The 20,650-nt window shown below is 38.4% G+C and overlaps 2 protein-coding genes across 2 annotated transcripts in view; one reads left to right on the plus strand and one right to left on the minus strand.

Annotated features, from left to right (window-relative positions):
- Window positions 1-13,581, plus strand: part of tmem266 (transmembrane protein 266) — a 92,235-nt gene extending 78,654 nt beyond the window's left edge. The window contains exons 9-11 of the mRNA XM_056451495.1: window positions 3,368-3,545; window positions 9,089-9,151; window positions 10,773-13,581. Coding sequence (XP_056307470.1) covers window positions 3,368-3,545; window positions 9,089-9,151; window positions 10,773-11,419 — 888 coding nt within the window. The 3' untranslated portion in view covers window positions 11,420-13,581. The remainder of the gene's footprint in view (window positions 1-3,367; window positions 3,546-9,088; window positions 9,152-10,772) is intronic.
- A 581-nt stretch (window positions 13,582-14,162) lies between these two features.
- The window catches only part of etfa (electron transfer flavoprotein subunit alpha), a 29,145-nt gene continuing 22,657 nt past the window's right edge, over window positions 14,163-20,650 (minus strand). The window contains exons 11-12 of the mRNA XM_056451496.1: window positions 17,672-17,752; window positions 14,163-14,741 (exon numbers count right to left, since the gene is read on the minus strand). Coding sequence (XP_056307471.1) covers window positions 14,706-14,741; window positions 17,672-17,752 — 117 coding nt within the window. The 3' untranslated portion in view covers window positions 14,163-14,705. The remainder of the gene's footprint in view (window positions 14,742-17,671; window positions 17,753-20,650) is intronic.

A 20,650-nucleotide genomic window follows, 5' to 3' on the forward strand; every position in this document is an offset into this window, starting at 1 on the left:
CGGTTTGACTAAATGTATATTAAAACCGTAAACAGAGTTTAATTTCTATTGACTGTGCATTGACATTTATAGGGATTTGGAGTAGTACTGAGTCAAGAAATGAATATACTTATTAATTAAGTTATGTAATTATAAGCGTGATTTAAATGCAATTTTAATGATATAATTAGTAATAAATTACTTTTCTAAAGTGTAAGAACACTGATCATTATGTAGTCATACATGCATGGTAAGATGTATACATTAGATACTAGTACTAATTCATTAAATGTAGTATTTTTATATACTCATACCATTCAAAAAGATGCAGGTACTATTTCTAGCAAATGTTAATGTTAGGGAAATAATTGAATAAGCATCAACACTGCAGGGCTAATCATTTCAACTGTATGTTATGTGTGTGTTTAAACAGCAGAGGGCAGCACTCAAACATGCAATCACTATTATATATTATATTAAATAATAATTATGTTGTTATTATATTGAATTATATATTAAATTATATTATATTGTATTACATTACATTATATTATCTTACATTAAAGTATATCATATTAAATAATAATTATGTTATTATATTCAATTATATTATATTAAATAATAAATATGTTATTATTTTAAATTATTATATTAAATTATATTAATTTATATTAAATTATATATTAAATTATATTATATTAAATACTAATTATATTATTTTATATTAAATAATTATTATATTATATTATATTATATTATATTATATTATATTATATTATATTATATTATATTAATGACAGTGACTTGTGTTTTTGTCCACTCAGAATAATGTCCAGTCATTGATGAATATAAACTGAACAGCATCATGTGTAATAAATGTCTCTCGTATTTTAAAGCACACCGAGCTCATGCTTTATTTCTGACGGGGTCTTGCTGGATGATGCAAACCCGTGTTTCACACTGCAATCCAAGCCAGAGCATTACATAAAGCAGAGACATGAGGCGTCCGGCAGACAGAACACACACTGATCAATCTACATAATACACACACTACTGTACATATGCTCCTTCTGGGGGGAAACAATAGATAACACTGTGATAGATGATAGAAACGACTGATCTGAGGTCTGTCCATATCAGCGCACTGATTCAACTACAAAGCAAATGTATTGGATGTGTTTCAGTGTTTAGGATCATGGGATGCTACTGTTGTGTGTGTGTTATTTTTAATGTTTGTATTTTAGATTCAGTGACATGGTTTGTCTTTACAGTTTTCCTTAATTTAGTTAGTTATTTTTGTGTAAATTAAATGAAATTAATAAAAGCTAAATCCTCGTCAACTAACACAAACTAGTTTATTCACAAAATGTCTCCCACTGTACAGTAAGGTTTGATTGGTTAATGTTAGCTTTGTTTACTAACACATACTGTAAATGACCAATATTTGTACAGCATTTATTCATCATTTTTCTAATGCGTTATTAAAGGTAAATTTGTGCTTGTAAACATGAACACATTTTTATTAACTAATGTTAACAAAGATAAATAAACACTGTAATGTTGTGTTCATCTTAGATTAGAAATTCTCAACTTTTTATCTGTGGTATTAAAACAGGATCTACTCAGATGTATTAACTTTGTATTCTAAATATCTGTCCTATTACAAGACCTTTTACTAGTTCAGATGAGAAACTGTAAACTTTATTACAGGCTAAACTTATAATAGCCGGTTTTTGGAAAAATACTGAAATCCTGCATTTTGGACGATGGTTGTGGGATTGTTTGATTGTTTGGCTTTACAAAAATTTACTTAGTCAAGAGAAAACCTGAAAAGTTTTTCAAAATTTGAAATCCCTTTGTAGGATTCCTGAAGGAAGCTGATACAAATATTCTCTCTGTATAACTTGTATCACCTGCTATTGATATAGTGTTGTTGTTATAAGATGTAACCTTATAATGTATGTGCAAGTACTGTACACGCGTTTACTTATACTTATATAAGTATACTTATATATATATATACATACACACACACACACACACAGTTGAAGTCAGAATTATGAGCCCCCTTTAAGTTTTTTTTTTTTCTTTTTTAAATATTTCCCAAATGATGTTTAACAGATTCAGGAAATTTTCACAGTATGTCTGATAATATTTTTTCCTCTGGAGAAAGTCTTATTTGTTTTATTTCAGCTAGAATAAAAGCAGTTTTAAATTTTGTATGAACCATTTCAAGGTCAATATTATTAGCCCCTTTAAGCTACAGTATATTTGTTTTCGATAGTCTATAGAACAAACCATTGTTATACAATAACTTGCCTAATTACCCTAACCTGCCTAATTAACCTAGTTAACCCTTTAAATGTCACTTTAAGCTGTATAGAAGTGTCTTGAAAAATATCTAGTCAAATATTATTTACTGTCATCATGGTGAAGATAAAATAAATCAGTTATTAGAAATGAGTTAGTAAAACTATTATGTTTAGAAATGTGTTAAACAGAAATTGGGGAAATAAACAGAGGGGCTAATAATTCTGATTTGAACTGTATTTATACTAAAATGCTACTAAAATCAATAAAGACAGTGTTAAAAAAGTAAATATATTAACATTGATGTATTAAATTATTGAAAATTATTGTAGTCTTTGCATAAAATAGATTTTAAAAATAAAGATATATAATTAAGGTATAATTAGTATTTATGAATTTAATATATTTGAACTTTGCAATGGTCATTCCTGTTTATACAGCAAAATAAGATTACATATCCTAAACATGCCTAATATAACATAAACAACTAAACCATGAATAAATACAGTCTTTTGGAGATCACTACTCAAATGAGCAGATTTAGTTTATTACTATTTTATTTTATTTGAATGTTCTATTTTTAATTTAGTTTCATTAAGAATTAAAAAGGTGCGTGTGTATATGTGTATATATGTATATATGTGTGTGTGTGTGTGTGTGTGTGTGTGTGTGTATATATATATATATATATATATATATATATATATATATATATATATATATATATATATATATATATATATATATATGGGTTTCATGTTTTGTTTTAAAAAAAAAAAATAATAATTCTTTGAGCAAACAAATGAGTTTTTGATGCAGTTTTTACCAAAATAATCCTTATAAAACTGACGCCAACAGAAGGAACACTCCAAATGCAGAGGTAAATTCTTTGATTAAAGATTACCAAAACAACTTTTTTTTTCAGTATATTGACTTGCACAGATTAATGCTTCACCTAAAGAATAACAGTGTACTCTAGCAAAACAAACACTATAAAGACTTTAAGAAAGCTGTTGTGAACTTTAAAGCTGATAGCATGGAGATTCCACACTTCATATATATGTGTGTGTGTTGACAGTTTGAGATCCGGCAGTTGCGAGCTCACCTGGCGCAGCAGGATCTGGATTTGGCTGCGGAGCGAGAGGCCGCCATGCAGATCCATCACGTGTGGGGCAAACAGAGCAGCAGCTTCCAGGAGATCGACGGTCTGAGACCCGCTGGAGCAGAGAACAGCAGAGAGCCCCGAGCTCCAGCAGGTACAGCTGAACACACACACTGACTCTACCCACTGACTCCACACACTTTATACAAATGCAAAAAAAACAAACCGGATCTGAATTTTTTTTTAAGATGGAAGAGGTTTTTAGAGGCAGTGTGTAAGTGTGTCTGACACGATGTCAGGTCAAATCATTTTTTTAACATGCGCAAATTTTAGACTCTGTGTACAATACATTTAAGTCTGGTTTCACTGTGTCTGTCCATCCATCTATAAATCTATCTATCTGTCCATCCACCTTTCCACCCACCCACCCATCCATCTATCTATTCATCTACCTCCCTCCCCACCAATCCATCCATCTATCTACTCATCCATCTACCCACCCTACCATCCATCCATCCATCCACCCTTCTATCCATCCACCCATCCATCCATCCATCCATCCACCCATCCATCCTTCTATCCATCCACCCTTCCATCCATCAGTCTACCCACCCACACATCCATCCATCCTTCTATTAATATATCTATTCATACATTTGTCTATCCACCAATTCATCCATGCATCTTCTCATCCATCTATCCACCCATCTGTCCATCCATCCATCTGTCCATCCATCCATCATCTGCCCTTCTATTTATCTAGCTACCCACCAATCCATCTACCCATCTACTCATCTATCTACCCACCCTATCCATCCATCCATCCACCCACCCTTCCATCCATTTATCTATCTATCCATCCATCTACCCATCCATCCATTTCTCTACCCACTCACCCACCCATCCATTTATCTATCCACCTATCTGTCTACCCACCTATCCATCTACCCATCTATTCATCCATCTACACACCCTACCATCCATTTGTCCACCCACCAATCCATCCATCATCTTCCCATCAATCCATCCATTTGTCTACCCACCAATCCATCCATCCATCTACCCATCTACTCATCCATCTACCCAACCTACCATCCATCCACCCACCTTTCCATCCATGCATTTGTCTACCCATCAATCCATCCATCCATCTACCCATCTACTCATTCATTTACCCATCCAGCCATCCATCCATCTGTCTACCCACTAATCCATCTACCCAATCTACCATCGATCCATCTGTCTATACACCCACCCATCCATCTACCCATCCATCTATTTGTCTACCCACCAATCCCTCTACCCATCTGCTCATCCATCTACCCAACCTACCATCCATCCATCCACCAACCTGTCCATCCATGCATTTGTCTACCCACCAATCCATCCATCCATCTACCCATTCTACCATCCATCCATCTGTACCCATTAATTCAACCATCTACCCATCCATCTACCCAATCTACCATCCATCCACCCACCCTTCCATCCATTTGTCTTCCCACCCATCCATCCATTTATCTATCTATCCAAACATCTACCCATCCATCCAATTGTCTACCCACCCACCAAATCATCAATTCAGTGATGGTGATTATAGGATATCATTAAGAAATATATTATTGGTCATTTTTCAGAATTGGTCAATATTGGCCTGTAAAAGCATAAGCATGTCTAACAGAATACTGAATAGGTATATGGTATTTAACAGCTCGACTGCCGTGATTGAGTGGAAGCTGCTTCTCCTCAGAGCATTAAATCAGCTAGTGAACACAGACAACAACAAACATCATCCCTGCAGTATTTACACTGACGGCAAGAGCTGATCTGCCATTATAACGGACCGCTGTAATCTTCCTCACATTATGTCAGGTCACATTGGGATCTGTCTGGCAAGAGTACAGCTGTTACACACACACACGGACTGCTCTGTGCATTGGGCCTTGTTCTTCCTTAAAGAGTATTCAACTATGGCACAAACATCTGTTCCTTTAACCTGAAGAAGCCCTCAAAGGACTTGATACAAGCCACACGTCTTCCCCCAGAGGATTTTGGGAAATGCAGGCACCAGGAGCCAGCCCATGGCTTTTTTTCTCTAAACGCCGCATGGACAGAAACACTGTCAAAGCGAAAGCCGACCGTGGAGACACAAGAGCGGGGGAGAGCAGACAGAGTGACGGTAGCCTCGGGGCTCCAAGCTTAGCGCCATATTTTATATTTGCATTATAAGACAAAGACGCAAACATTATAAGAGCTGCTGAGTGATCTCATTTTTTAAAGTTCAGCAAGAACGAGGTTTCTTTTATCTCCTCTGAGATTGGCATGAGGATTTACGGCAGCAAATGACCACAGAGAGATATTGTGTGATATGATCATGTTGAATCATCGCTCTCAACGTCTGCTTAGTTTCAGGAAGCGGATTCCTCAAATGCTGCATGGAGACGGCAAAAAATAAATAGTTCATAAAAAACGATTACGTTTTGACAGAGCCAACGCTGTTTCATTTCACACATAAATTTGACATTTTAGAATGAGAAAAAACTGCCAGTGAAGTCAGAAAAATAAACTCGACTCAAATATTGTCTGTGAAAACAAGTCTTCACCTTTTGCTTGCTTAAACTGATCTTTGGCTGTTTTTAGAGGGAAACAAAATGAAAATGGTTTTAGGTCCTGTTTACACTATCAGGTCTTCCGATTTGTTGCCTATATCAGATTTTTTTGCTCGTCCGTTTACACGTTCTTTTAATTGTGACTCATATCCGATTCATGTGTTTACACTTGCCATACAATTTACGACGTGGCACATGCGTAAAGGCGAGTTCTAGCATCTGCACCACACTAGCCACGATGGAAGAAAATTCTTGCTTTTAACTCTAACTTTTATTAAAATATCTATCTATTCAACCATCTACCCAACCATCTACCCTTCTATTTATTCATCTACCCATCCATACATTTGTCTATCCACCAATTTATCCATGCATCTTCTCATCCATCTATCCGTCCGTCCATCCATCCACCCATCCATTTGTCCTATCCATCCATCCACCCATCATCTGCCCTTCTATTTATCCATCTACCCACCAATCAATCCACCCATCCATCTACCCATCTACTCATCTATCTACCCACCCTATCCATCCATCCATCATCACAGCTTGCGCCTATTGTTTATATATGGTGTCCTCCATTCAGAGGAATTTGTGGATATGAAAGACATCTCAGGTCTGGTGGGAGCAAATCGTGGCGACTGACCACTTTCCTCATCCATGTTTCCTCTGTTGTTTTTGTTTACCGCGTTAGCGTCTCCACACACACTCTTCCTTCTACGTCATTAAACCGTGGAGAAGTACCACATTGTCGCAAGTTTAAAGACATCCGAAATGAATGCCTCAATAAATATGATCTTCCTGTTTACATGATGGTCGCATCGTCACATATATTATTTGTATCTGATTTATTTCCACATATAAAGAAGGCCTGAAACCCACCTCTGAATATCCGAATGCATGCGTTTTTTTTTTTTCAAAGAACAGATCTGATATGTGTCACATATGAGCAAATAATCAGAATTGGGTCACATTTAACTGGCAGTGTAAAAGGGGGCATAGATAATTTCTTACAATGCAGAACAAGAAAACAGTTCAAATATTCCACTTCAGGATTATCTACTAACGCAAAAAAGTCATACTTTTTTACTGGGGTGAGAGCAGGATCCACCTGCAAATGCAATAGTTACAATTGCAAATGCAAGAGTTCCTGCATTTAGGCTGCATGGTTAAAGTGACCAAATTCTGATTCTTTTCTGCCATGTGGCACAGATCGGATGTGACCCATGTTCATGTAAGCAGAAAAAAAATTACACGAATTCTGATTTACTCAAATCAGCTGTCAGTCAGCGCCCGCTCTTTATTTATTTATTTTTTTCAGGTCATTGCATCTTTGCCGTGTGCAGTGTAAATGCAGACAGTTGGATCTGAGTCACTTTTAAAAGATGGATGATGTTAACTGGTCATCAAAAAAATTGCACAAAGTCACAAAATTGGAATTGACCATCAAGATCTGCAAATGCAGCCTATAACGTCCAGTTCAGACTGCACGACTTTCAAAGTTGGGTCACAGATATTTTCACACAGCGAGACTATCTGGGGTTGTGCTTCGTCGCTGCTGTGTTTACACTGCAAGATGGATTGGTGACAGGGGTTTCACACTGCATGACTTTACAATAGGAAGAATCACTGACAACTTTGTCTCGATTCACAAACTACATCTCACCATCAAACATGCGAGAAGGGACACGGAAACAACACAAGGTCACGTAGTTTATATTTTGTATTTTGAGAAAGAAACCTTTAGTGGGGTAGAAAATGTACTTATTTTGCTCACAAGGCTTTTGAAGGGAATTAGCAAACTCTCCTAAACTTTTTTTTCTTTTTCAACCCAGTTGTGGTATTGCTCAGATGACAGGTCAAACAGACACGGGTGCTCCTGCCAAATTTACACTCGTTTTTCCTCCATTTTATGGGTTCAAATAGACCAAAAAGAAGCACTTTTAACTTCTGCCTCAACCTCCCGCTGGCCTGCAGATACCCACACTAGTGGATGCTGCGCTCACATTGGCTGTAGGTGATCGCCGATGTTATTTTCAGTCAGTACATATTTCACACAGCATGATTTTGAATCGCCAACAGCTTCAGATAATTAGCATGCTAAATATCTCACAGGTGTCGAATACTCATTGGCGATTCTCTTAGATCGCCTCTTTGATAGTTCACACTGTGTGATTGTCACTTGTGAATGAGCACTGATTTGCCTGTGATTTCAGGCACTTTTCTCAAACCTGTCGGTGAGTCAAAACCAGGGCTAAAATCCTGCAGTCTGAACTCTGCTTAAGTGGCGTATGAAATTTTCTTCTAAAATCAGCATTTCACTGAGAAGAGATTTTCAGATGGATTTTGCATCTAATGTCTTTTCATTGTAAATTTGTTTTCCAGAACAAGTTTTCATATTGACTCTTTCTTGGTCCTCTCAAACCTGGAAGGAGTAAAAGTGTGCGCACGCGTCTTCATCCTCATGTGTTATTTATTTGGCTGTGATTGTCTTCCTGGTGTTTTAGTCGGCTGCCCATCTCCTCCCGAGCCTCCGTTTGATGAATATTTCAAATGGTAAAAAATGAATTTAAAAAGGCACTGTGAGTTAGGGCTTGTCTCCAGAGATGTGCGGATGGCACTTAGAGTGCAGTCGAGTCCTCGCTCTGCCAGGCGGATCATAAGACCTTCTGCCCAGCCAGTGACCTCCGCTGCATCCACAGCCACAAGCACATCAGACAGCCTCTTTCTGGGTCAGGAGGCCAAGCAGCAGATAAAGGGGGCCAAAAACACGTTAATGCATTGCTGACACTGTACCATGCTTCACTGTGAAATGTTTAGTCAGTCCCTCTAGGATTTTACAGGCACTTTTCTTTTTTGCAGAGGATTTTCTCTCAACTTATGGCTTCAAATCTAGTGTTTTGCTTTGAAAATACTCAACTTAAATTTTTTCATCTCAAGAACCAGTGGTTCAAATGGTTAGCTCTGCATTAAAAAAATCCAAAAAGGCCAAGATTGATCATCATCCAGATTCTATTTTAAGAAAGCAAACACTGAAGGGAAAAGAACTTACTTGGTTATGTACTCAGACATATTTCTTTTGTTTCAGAGAGTGTCGTACAGGATGATATGAATAACTACATCAGTCAGTATTACAGTGAGCCAAGTAGCGGTAAGTAGCAGTATGTTATTTTTATTATCCTTCTGAAATGCATGTCGATTGCCATGTGCATCCTTTAGATCAGTGGCTCCCACTTCCCACCTGCACATATTTTATGTTTCTCCTATTTGACACACAAGGATTCCTTCATGAATCTCCCTGTTAACAGACTCTATTAGGACGGGAATTGGGAACCACTGCCATAGCTGTATCACACAACTGCTTGCTTTCATTGTATACAGTATGTCCATCCCAAAGTAGTGTTCAACAGATCATTTCAATGGCCTAGATGTTTAGATAGCAAAGTTGTTTGTGTCTCATAAAACACTGAAATATAGTCTACTGAATTTAACATTTAAGCATGCAAATATATCATTTTTCAAAAGAGTGAAAGGGATGTAAAATAACAGAAGAGGAACTTGCAGGTGGTGCTAACACCACTTTGTTGAAGTGAGCATGGTTATGAGATAATAATCAGAGATTACCTTTATACCAGTGGGTGGAACTAGATGGCCCAACCATACCCTAACCTTGCCATTCTCAATCCTGGTCCTTGTGATCCACCGCTCTGTACTGTTTGTATATTTCTTTTACAGCGTTTTGTTCCTCGTTTTACAGAGGTTTGTTCCATTTGATCCTAAGTGCCCTGTGAAGTGTACATCACAGGATATTTAGCCATTCAAAAGAACAGTGTTCTATTTAAAATTGCAAATCTCAAGATTATGGTAAAATAACCCTACACACATGGCAATACATTTCAGCTGAACACGCTACAAACAGTGTAATGCAAAACATTGTTTTATAAATCCCAATCCTAATTTAACCCCTTATCCCTACCTTTCGTTTTGCGCGTTCACGTGAAGTAGTGGTGTCCCAATTCTCTTTAACTTGAGTTCCCTGTCAGAAAAGTCTAGTGGTTGGGAATAACCTTTTTACAGTGTCTGTTATAATGTTAATGTTGTTTTCTTGTGTTTACATAGATGAATATGGCCACTGTGTAAATGCGCAGTATAGTTACGATCGCAATGCCACATTAGATCGTTATGATAGTATAATAGATGCCTTCAGTGATTTCCTGAAGATAAATACCAAAAAAATAATAACTGGAATATCTACAGCAGTCGCCATCGTCTGATCTCATATGAAGCAAGTGCTCATGACGATGTGTGCAGGTGCTGTAATGCCATCCCATTTCTTAGTGGTAAATTTTAAAGACCTTCCCCTTCACACTCTGTTTTAAGGGGTAGGGGTACAAAAACAGAATTTGTATTGGGTCTAAATAACTTCAGCCAGTTTTCTGCAGCAGCTTTGGGGTAGAGAGCAGTGAACACTGTATGGATCATGTCAATCAGAACACAATTCCTTCATGGAGCTCTCTTCCAATGAGCTGGTTCTCTAAATCAGGTGTGATAAACAAGAGAGACATCTAAAATGTGCAGAGCAGAGGGCCGTAAGGACCAGGATTTAGAAACGCTACCCTAACTTCACCCATTTTGTCCAGAGAATTCAATTGGTTCTGCAGTGAATAATCCCAAAATGCCAAATGGTCTGACTGATGAATTGACCACTATCATTGACACTTAAATATTTTGGCTAGCACTTCACCAAGTTATTTAATCTGTTGTTCATACAGACATCGGTGTACCTGACCCTGGTGCACGTGTCATAACCACAGCAGCCATCGATGTCCACCTTCCCACCAACCCCAACCAGTTGCCTCCCTCCCTGGTCAGTGCCGATGGCCCAGGCAGCGGGCAGGAGCGCACGGGCAGCTCTGTAAGTGAAGCATCCAGCACGACCATGTCCCGGTCCAGCTGCAGCTTTACAGCCCGGCAGCACAGTGTCAGCAGCCACACACTGGGCTCCACAACTGACTGCAGCTCTACAGTAAGGGAGGCTTCCACCTCCGACTACAGCGGTCAGCGCTGCTGCCCTCCTCCATACTGCAGCCCTTTGACCCTCGGGACACAACCTGGCATCCACGACCCCAGCGCAGTGGTCAAAGAGCTGCTCTCTTCCTTGTCTGAGGACTCCTGCCTAGCGCAGAAAGGCAGGGTGGACCCGGTCAACCTTAAATTACCTAGCCCGGCAGGGTCAGTAAAGGCCAGCCCGGAACTGGAGCACAGGGTGAACATTTACAACAAGAGAAACCAGGAAAGTCTGGGCGTATTCCAGACCAAGCCACTAATTCACCTGCAGGGGACCGAGCCATCTCTGGACGAGAAGTACAGACTTATGGAGCCAGCAGATACTCCACTGAGCCATATACCAGACACATAGAGCATGAAGAGTGGAACGGTGACCACCAACACCAGCTGAAGCAGCCTCTCTCTTGGCCTCTTTCTGTATTGCTTACTCATTGGCTGTGTCCGAAATGCGAATAACGGACTTTTGCTGGAAGCACCTACAGATGTCCTGACTAGAACAGTAACTACAACTTTTCTGTAGACCGTTATTTGCTGGAGCATCCACAGGTAGAAAGAGATCATGGATAATCATACCTTAGTTTAGGTTGAGAATCTACAAGAATTTAATCTGATCAAATTTGAAAACAGACATAGCCTTGTCTGTCAATTCTGATTGATCAAAATGTGTAGACTATATCTGACTTTAGAGAACTGTGTTAAGGAACTACTCCTCCAGGCTGTAAACTGGGGAAAAATTGGGTGGTGCTTTCCAGCCATTAGTCAGCCTGAGTAACTTACAATCCTTCTTCTGAAAGGTCCACCATTCTTTCAGAGATACAAACTACTGGAAGTTAAGTGATTATGAAGACATTAATTTGGCTCAAGTAGGGTTAAAGCTGAACTCTACAGGAGGATGTGTCTTACAGGGTAGAGTTAAGGCAGGCATGCATGGTGTGAATTATGGCGGAAGGAAGATCCCATGTCCATGGACAAGTGAGTTTGTGAAAATTGTGATTCACAACTTTATGACCTGGCGAATTCCAAAGCAATTGCATTAAAGTCCATGCCAAAAAAACATGGGAAGAGGAAGATTTTGCTTTCAGAGACACTCATGGTTTCTCTCTTGCTCACATTGGAGCTTAACAATGTGAGCCATGAATATTTGCTATACATACAGGTTTTTTTAGCACCAGAAATTATAAAGCCTACTCTGCTGTAAACTATCATCTCGATTAACCCTGTTATGCAAGATGCATCAAACATCATGCTCACACTCGTATGACAGCAAAAATTGTATTGTGTGCACTCGCTTTTAGATGACCACTCATATCCATTATCCACTTTTATTTCCCAACTCTTTTCTTGGAGACAATTCAACAGTCAATCAAACACACCTCATTCAACTCATCAACTCTTAAAATTGATTGAACGGGTAAGGGAGGCAATAAACATCTATAATCTGCATGGGTGTACAGAAACCACTGGCAAACACTGCTTTACGCATCTGAGGCATGAACTAGTGACAGGAATAGTTTACCGATCGGTCTGCACCAACTATAGAAATGCCTTATTTTTTTCGACACACTGTTGTTCCCTATTCATATCACACAACCAGCAGCAAGTGGTTCCTTGAAAGAATGGTTCCTGATGGAGCAGTAGTATAGAAAAAGGAATTGTTGAGGTTGGTTAACTCAACACAAAAGACACAACCTAATCAGTGTCTTCAGAGTTACTCTACAATTGCTGGTTGGGGAGTTTGATCAAGGTTTTAACAAGACGATGTAAAAGACTCCAAGGTTGGATTTGAAGCCTGCTTTAGGGTGTGAAGCAGGGGTGCCCAATCCTGTTCCTGGAGATCTACCTTCCTGCAATTTTCAGCTCCAACCCTGATCAAAAACAACTAAAGCTGCGGTCACACTGGGCTTTTCCTCCCATAGACTTCCATTCATACGCACGTCAATGCGTCAGACCGGAAACGCAGAGTCATGCGTTAAGTTTTGGTAATTAAAGACAGGTGCATTTGATCAAAGTTGCAGCTGAACTATGCAGGAAATTAAATCTCCAGGAACAGGATTGGGCATCCCTGCTGTAGAGTCATACAAAATTGTTGAGTGATTGGGCAGTAGTTTCTTTTGTTTTCGGACACAGCCAATCTGTCTCTTTCTTTGTCAACAGCACTATGATACTCTCTCCCAGGTTTCATGTTCTCAGATAGGGGCACAGGAAGTGACATCAGGATAATGCCCTCTGCTACCCGCCTCATGCAACGTTCCTTCTTACAGATGCACATTTCTCTCTCTCTCTCGCCAACTCTGCAAGAGCACTTGAACTGTCTCACTCCTGCCAAAAATTGCACAACCTTCCAAGGAGTCAGGGAGAGGTACTTTGGGAGCCATCATTGGAAGATCCTTCAGGAATTTTAGTGTGTCTGTTGGGCGAGTGTTGTATGAAACCAGCAAAGACACACTCTTTTAGACGGTAGGCCAATATCAGAGTGTGGCTGGAAGACTTATCATGTGTTCTCATTCAGGGTGGTGTGGGAGGGAGTTTTTATTTGTTAATTTGTACGAAATGTAACTGACACACAATGTACAGTCCTTTTACCCCCAATGCTGCAGGGTTACATTTGATCCGTGTTCAAATGTGTCAAGCTGTGTGATTCAGCCAAATTTCTTACCTTTGCCTTTCTTACATTACTGATGCTGATGTTTGTATTCAAATTCTATGCGAGGAAAAAAAAAAGTGCTAAATTCAAGTATTTTTAAAACATGGTGAGCAAACAATAGGTGACATTTCAGGTATACAGTATTAGAAGATTTTTATGAGAAATTACGGTTAGAATGTTGTCAAAACCCCAAACCTTAACCCCATCCCCATAGCATGAGCCTTTGAAAAGATATATCTGCTTTCTGACTGAGGCAAAATAATCCTGTGTTACCCACAAGGGATTTTATAAACTGATAATGAAAGAGATTGTCAAGCAATTAAAAGTTGGTAAATTGAAATGTCCAGCTTCATTTTGTTTGTCAAGTTTGTTGTAATCAAACATGTGCACGTCTAGGGCATTTGCAGTATTCCTGTTCTTAATGGGAGTAATAGAAAAACCAAAGCACAAGTATAATTAGTATGTTTATTGGACTATGATGAACATCAAAGATCAGACCACAATCTTACTAATATATACCAAAGATCAACTTGCTTCCATAAACAGATTACATAGAATATTTAAATAGCATAGTACCACTGCTGGACTACTCCACTGGGGTTAGTTTACAGCAAGGAGGGATCAATCTTGCTCATAGACGGTGAACGTCTTACTGAGTTTAGCTTAGTGTGATACTGGTCTGGAAGCTTCTAGACAGACTGAAGACCCCAAATTAGCATGTAATTTATTAGCTTTGGGCCTGAAATCTGCAGTACTATATGTTGCAGGAGCAGAGTCGCATAATCCAGTATTAATCTACAACTTGCAAAACCTCAACCCCATGTGGCACTGAATTCTTTTATTACAAGAAGTGGTGTGATGTCAAAAGTACATTTAAGTGTTCTGGAGGACAATCACGTTCAGGAGGTGATCATCAACGGAGCATTTGTTCAAAGCTTCTTAAGGCAAGGTCTTAGTAAAGTTCTCAAGTGGAGTACCATAATCACGAGAAGTCTTACTTGTTCAGGGCTGCCGTCAGCTCAGGAACAACCTGGAGATAGATCCACAGAAGAATAAATGACTGATGAATTGATGATACATTATGCACATTGGAGATAAATATGAAACTAAATCCAGGAGCTGTTAAATGTAAGGTCAGGAGTTGCCTAATCTTTTAGTCCCATCAATAATCATATGATGAACATAGATCTGCAGCAGTCACTGCACCATCCTACAGCATCTCTCACGCTGTGGGGTTAATCCTGCACCAATGTACCACAATTTTTAGCTCCAACATGACATGACTAGAAGTGTCTAGTCTGAAGATCTAGCTAAAGGGTGCCCACACTTGGTCCTAGAGGGTGGGTGTCCTGGAGAATTTAGCTCCAACCCTAATCAAACACACCGAGTTTGAGACTGATGTTCTAGAAAGTATCCTCGGCAAAGCGGTTGTCATTTGAGAACAACCAGAACTTTTTTTCTATACATTGAGGTTCTCATCCAAAACAGAGGCACTCCCGTATTCCAGAGCAGCCTGAAAAACTATATCGTCACCCCAACATGTCCCCATATCACTTTTCAATCCCAGGCAGGAGGAGAAAGCCCATACATTTTAATCTGTTATCTGAGAAGCGATCGTGTAAACTGATCTCAGAGCTGCTCCTGTTCACCAGTGCTGCCCATCATTGGCAATCACTTTTACACAGTTTACCTGCACACCTGTGTGTAGCACGCACTGCCTGAATAAAAGATGAACGACAGGGCAAACACAGGCAAATAAACGATGCTAGCGTTACACAAGGTAAACACCAACAACAGATGGATGGGTTGTGTGTGTGTGGCAGCCCTCTGGCACTGAGAGCGTGTGTGCCACCTTGAACTATGGTGTGCAGTCGGGCGTGTAAAGCTTTGGTGAGAGGAGACAGAAAATAAAGGTGAAAAACTACACCCACACACTTGTGCTGACTATCAATTACTTTTCTGTTTCGAAAGAAGGAGAAGTTGTGCATAAGGCTTCTGTATGGAGCCACGAGTCGCCACTGATTAATTCAGCAACTCAATAATTCAGAAGTTGCACACTTTCCATTAGGTGGAATAATGCATCCTGCAAAATTTAAAAGGGAAATATGGGACAGGGCTTTTTTCAGTCTATTTGGGGTATGGTTGTAGACTGGGTTTGTTGAAGAAATTAATACCAGGTCATTCGAAATTCACAGCACTATTAATAATAAACATGAACGGTTCTGCTGATTGTCCGAGGCACTGGATTAAAATGTCTCTGATGACCTGATTGGGGATCTGTTGTACTAATGAGATCCTTGTTTCAGAGGAAGAAGATTGTATCTTACTTGTTACGGATACTTCATCCTTAGTTGGACACTCAAAAAAAGAACATTCAAAGGCTTCTTGCCTGACTTTAAAACGAAAATAACAGTGGGTCCAGTTCCTAGAATCATTTTGGATTTAATGAAAATGAGATTTTCATACTTTTACCATTATAAATTCCATTTTATCTAATGGTTGGCGCCAGTTGCCTAGTGGTAAAGCGTGCCGACACATGGCACTGAGCTGCTTATGAACAACAATTAAGAATTCAAGAGAGAAAAATAATTCTTAATAATAAAAAAATTATAATTTTCTCTTCTGTAAAGGTTTCACTAGATCGGCCAGTGTCCTGCAGATTTAGCTCCAACTTGCCTAAACACACCTACACGGATGTTTCTAGAAAGCCTAGTAATGCTGTGTTTACACCAGACATGGATGAAGCATCAAGCCCGAGTGATTTACATGTTAAGTTAACGCAAATTAACGAATAGACATCTCAGGGCACGATTCCCGCAAATGAAGCAGTGCAAGTTGAGCATTTGACGTATGAATCGCTTGAGTTGTAAAAATCTAAACTTTGGTTGACATTAACGCCGCGTTAACCAATCAGGAGTTTTCTCTTGCATCCCGAGGGGAAATCCTCTTGCCGACAGCGGACAAAAGCTCACCAAACTGGGCTTGGCTCAGTCAGAAGCACCTCCATCATCCAGATATAGTTTCTGGAGGAGTTAATGAACTCAAAGAGCTGGGTGCACATCTGAAAGGATCTAGTGGACTCGGCGCCAAAGGAATATATGCTGTTTTTCAGCCTTCCTAAAGCATATAAATACAGGTATTCTCTCAATAATATCCATGTTAGCCATTTTGCAGTGAAGCTAGAGTCACTGGGAATTGTGAAGTTAATTTGACGTGCGAATTTGACATGCAAATGAAGCGAGTAAACTCTAAATGTTCACGTGTCTATTTACTTGCGAATAGAGCAATTTATTTGTGCATGCTGCACATGTCTGGTGTGAACGTAGCATAAGAGCTTGATTAGCTAGCCCAGGTTTGTTTGATCAGAGTTGAAACTAAACTTCACAGGACACCGGCCCTCCAGGACCAAGTTTGGGCACCCCTGCTCTAGATATACAAAAGTTATGTTTGATTAAAACCATAACTGAATTTCTACGCATGACATTTTCTCTAAATTTAGTATAAAAAAAAGCATAACTTAAATAATAACAATTATTTTATTTCCATGTTTTTTAGATTGTGTTCATTTTTAAATAGCACAATATCGTTTTATATAGTTATATAATATATAGTTTTAACTTCAGAAGATTTCATATTTGGTTTTTAGTCACAACAAACATTAGTCATTTGTATTTTTCAAAAAGAAAGTAAATGACAATATTTGTGTGTGACAAAGAAGAAATGTCATCAGTAATAAATATCAAAAATAAAACTATACCTAATAAATCCCATGAAATTCTACCAAAAACAGTAGACAATCCGGTTAACTTCACTCATTTGAACATACTATGATTTGGGACACTAATTCTATCTTCAAATACTATATATAAAAAAAAGATATAGGGATGCAGCAAATTGTTTCTCACACAAGCAACATTATCAGCTAATTGCTAGGCTAATGACTCCAACTAGGACTCTTACCTTGAACAGATCTGCCACTAGGCCATAATCAGCCACCTGGAAAATAGGGGCTTCTGGGTCCTTGTTGATGGCTACGATGGTCTGTAAAACAATCAAGTGAAATATTTACAATGATGGGCTACATCACTATAGTCTATCAGCGCTAAACTCAGCATAGTCTATATAGGCTAACATGAGAAATAATTCCCAGCGGTCAATTCCAAGAGCAAGCGCAGCAGTAACTGTCCAACAACAAAACGCTAACACACTGTTCTTGTAAACGTCTCATCAACATTAAGGATGACGCTCCTGTAGGGAATGTATGGAGGAAGATGATAGTGACGGGACTCAGACAAAGCACCACTATAAGAAACTGAACACAAAATGCAGATGAATTATGGATGCAGGTAAAAAGCTCCTCCACATCGCTTTTAAAACACTCCATTCCAATACAGCGTCACATTCATGATAAGTTAACTTGGCACATTCTGGAAACTGAGGCGCCTTTATGGGTGGGATTTTAGGGCTGAATGATAAATCGACATAAAATTGTATTTGTGAACACTGTGTTAGGAAAGTATGGTGATAAGATCAGCAGTAAACCTCTCTCGCATAAGTCACACAGAACAACAAAATATGCCTCGAAGAAACGCAGGAAAGACCAGTTCTATTGGCCCGTTTCCACTGAGTGGTACAGCACGTGTCAATACACTCTTATGCCCGTTTCCACTGTCAAAAAGTACCAAAAAGTGAACTGTACCATACCATTTTTTGGATACTCTTTCCAAAGGGTGCCTAGCACAACAAAAGGGTACCAAAAGACTGAGCTAGACGCGCAGCTGAACGCTATTGGTTTACAGAGAAGCATCACTCGCGCATACACAAGCCAGGAGAATGAAAACAAAGGAAGCACCGTTTTTAAATACACAGCCGAGACATTACACCCTAATATATATATATATATATATATATATATATATATATATATATATATATATATATATATATATATATATATATATATATATATATATATATATATATATATATATATATATATATATATATATATATATATATATATATATATATGTATATGTCATCCCGAGCACAGCCATAAAGCCAAGAAGAGCAGAATCTGCCGTCTGTACTGTTATTGTTTACAAGGCCGTCTAAAAGCACGACTGGTTCCACTTTGTCTGGAGAACTCGCATGTCTATATTTGAAATAACGAATTAAGCTCATAACAATAACGTGCATGGGATTATTTAAGTTCTTCTGACATCCTTTTTAGAAATGGAAACACGCCAGAGTGAAGCGCGAAAAAACAAAGGAGCAAACGATTCTTTCAGCAGCCTAAAACACGAGCAAACTGCCATGTTTAACTATTATCATCACCTTTTGGACTATTATGAACTTGGAACAACAGAATTACTTTCTAACAAGATGTTAACGTTACATGTGCTGAAGATTAAAGATGAGAGGTTTGTACTGACTGTATATGTATCAACCCAAATGAGGCCTAAATGTATGTTGAGTATTTTTCATTTGTAATTGATAACACTTCAGACACTATAAATCTCTATGTCTTCAGAAATGTTTTATTTATTTATTTTATATAATTGCAGATGTTAGAGTAGGCTATTTCGCATTATCATTGATCTGCAGCTATAATCAAATCCTGTTTATCATAGAATGATTAGTATTTAACATTTATTTATACACAAGTATTTATGTATATAAAGCATTTGCTTAGTAAGATGTGCTTCTCACATGATATAAGAACTTCAAGCAAGAATAACGTCGACTGCAACTTTGTCGAACACCACGCCTACCAAAAAGACTACCATTGGTACCATTTGGCAGTGGAGACACTTGATAAAGGTGACCCGTACCGAACCATACTGTACCACTCAGCAGGGGCGTAACAGCCATTTTAAAAGTGGGGGGGGACAGCTGTATGGTCACCCAAAAGTGATTAATGATTTATTAGCAATAAAGTTTATTTAAAAATCGTTTAACCAAAATTCTAAAATAATTACAAAATATTAATAATAACAATAAATAAACAGAACCACACACATTTAAATTAAGCATTACTCTGTGTGAAAATATTTTTAAATACTACAATTCAATTGCAAATTAGCAAGTTGATACTACACATATAACGTGAGATGGACATCGCCATGTGTACTTGCGGCGATGCGTCATTCATAAAAGCAGAACACGCAGGATTCAACACGTAAATTCACCAATTACTCCCCAAATACATGCAAGTAAGTGGTTGGTGAACTTAGAGAGTAGTTTTAATTTTATAGTTACTTTCAGTATGTGTATCTGATATGATTAAAACACATTCACAAATTATATTTTAATGGATTGTTAGACTTCCTTGTGTGTTTTACAAACGCTAAAGTTCTTGTTTTACTAGTACTTCTGTGTATTTACATGTCTAAATCATAAATTAAGCAATAGGCCGTAAAAAGGCTGCATAATTGTGATAAAACACATCTTTCTCAGCAGAGTTAAGTTGGTCTTGTTTTCGAAAAAAAAAAAAAAAAAAAAAGAAGCACTTTTACGACGGTCCCTTACTGAGAGTTTAGGTCAGCGCGAGCTCTCTATGGCTAAACGCATATTGCGACTGCTCAAGCAGTGCACATAATATTGAATGAAAAAAGAAAGACAGCTGTGAAACATAACCAGCTTTGTCTTTTTGTAGGGAATACAGTTTAGATATTTTTAGGGTGAGAGGTTTTTTAGTTAATGCCGTCCGTCACTGAATGTGTCAGGAATACCGAAAACAAAACCAACTTAACCCCGCTGTCTTTCTCTGGCTCAGCGCCAGAGACACCAGCACCAGGGACTTTACGGTTCTCACTTCAAAACGGAACAAAAGTAGGATTCTGTAACGTTAGTGATTTACCGTGATTTACCCAGCTGTAGCTGTTGCTCCCTTCCGCGTCATCCCTGTCTTTGACTGCAAAGTGAATAAATGAAGCT

This window comes from Danio aesculapii, chromosome 25, assembly GCF_903798145.1.
Source record: "Danio aesculapii chromosome 25, fDanAes4.1, whole genome shotgun sequence".
In the NCBI taxonomy this organism is placed as follows: domain Eukaryota; kingdom Metazoa; phylum Chordata; class Actinopteri; order Cypriniformes; family Danionidae; genus Danio; species Danio aesculapii.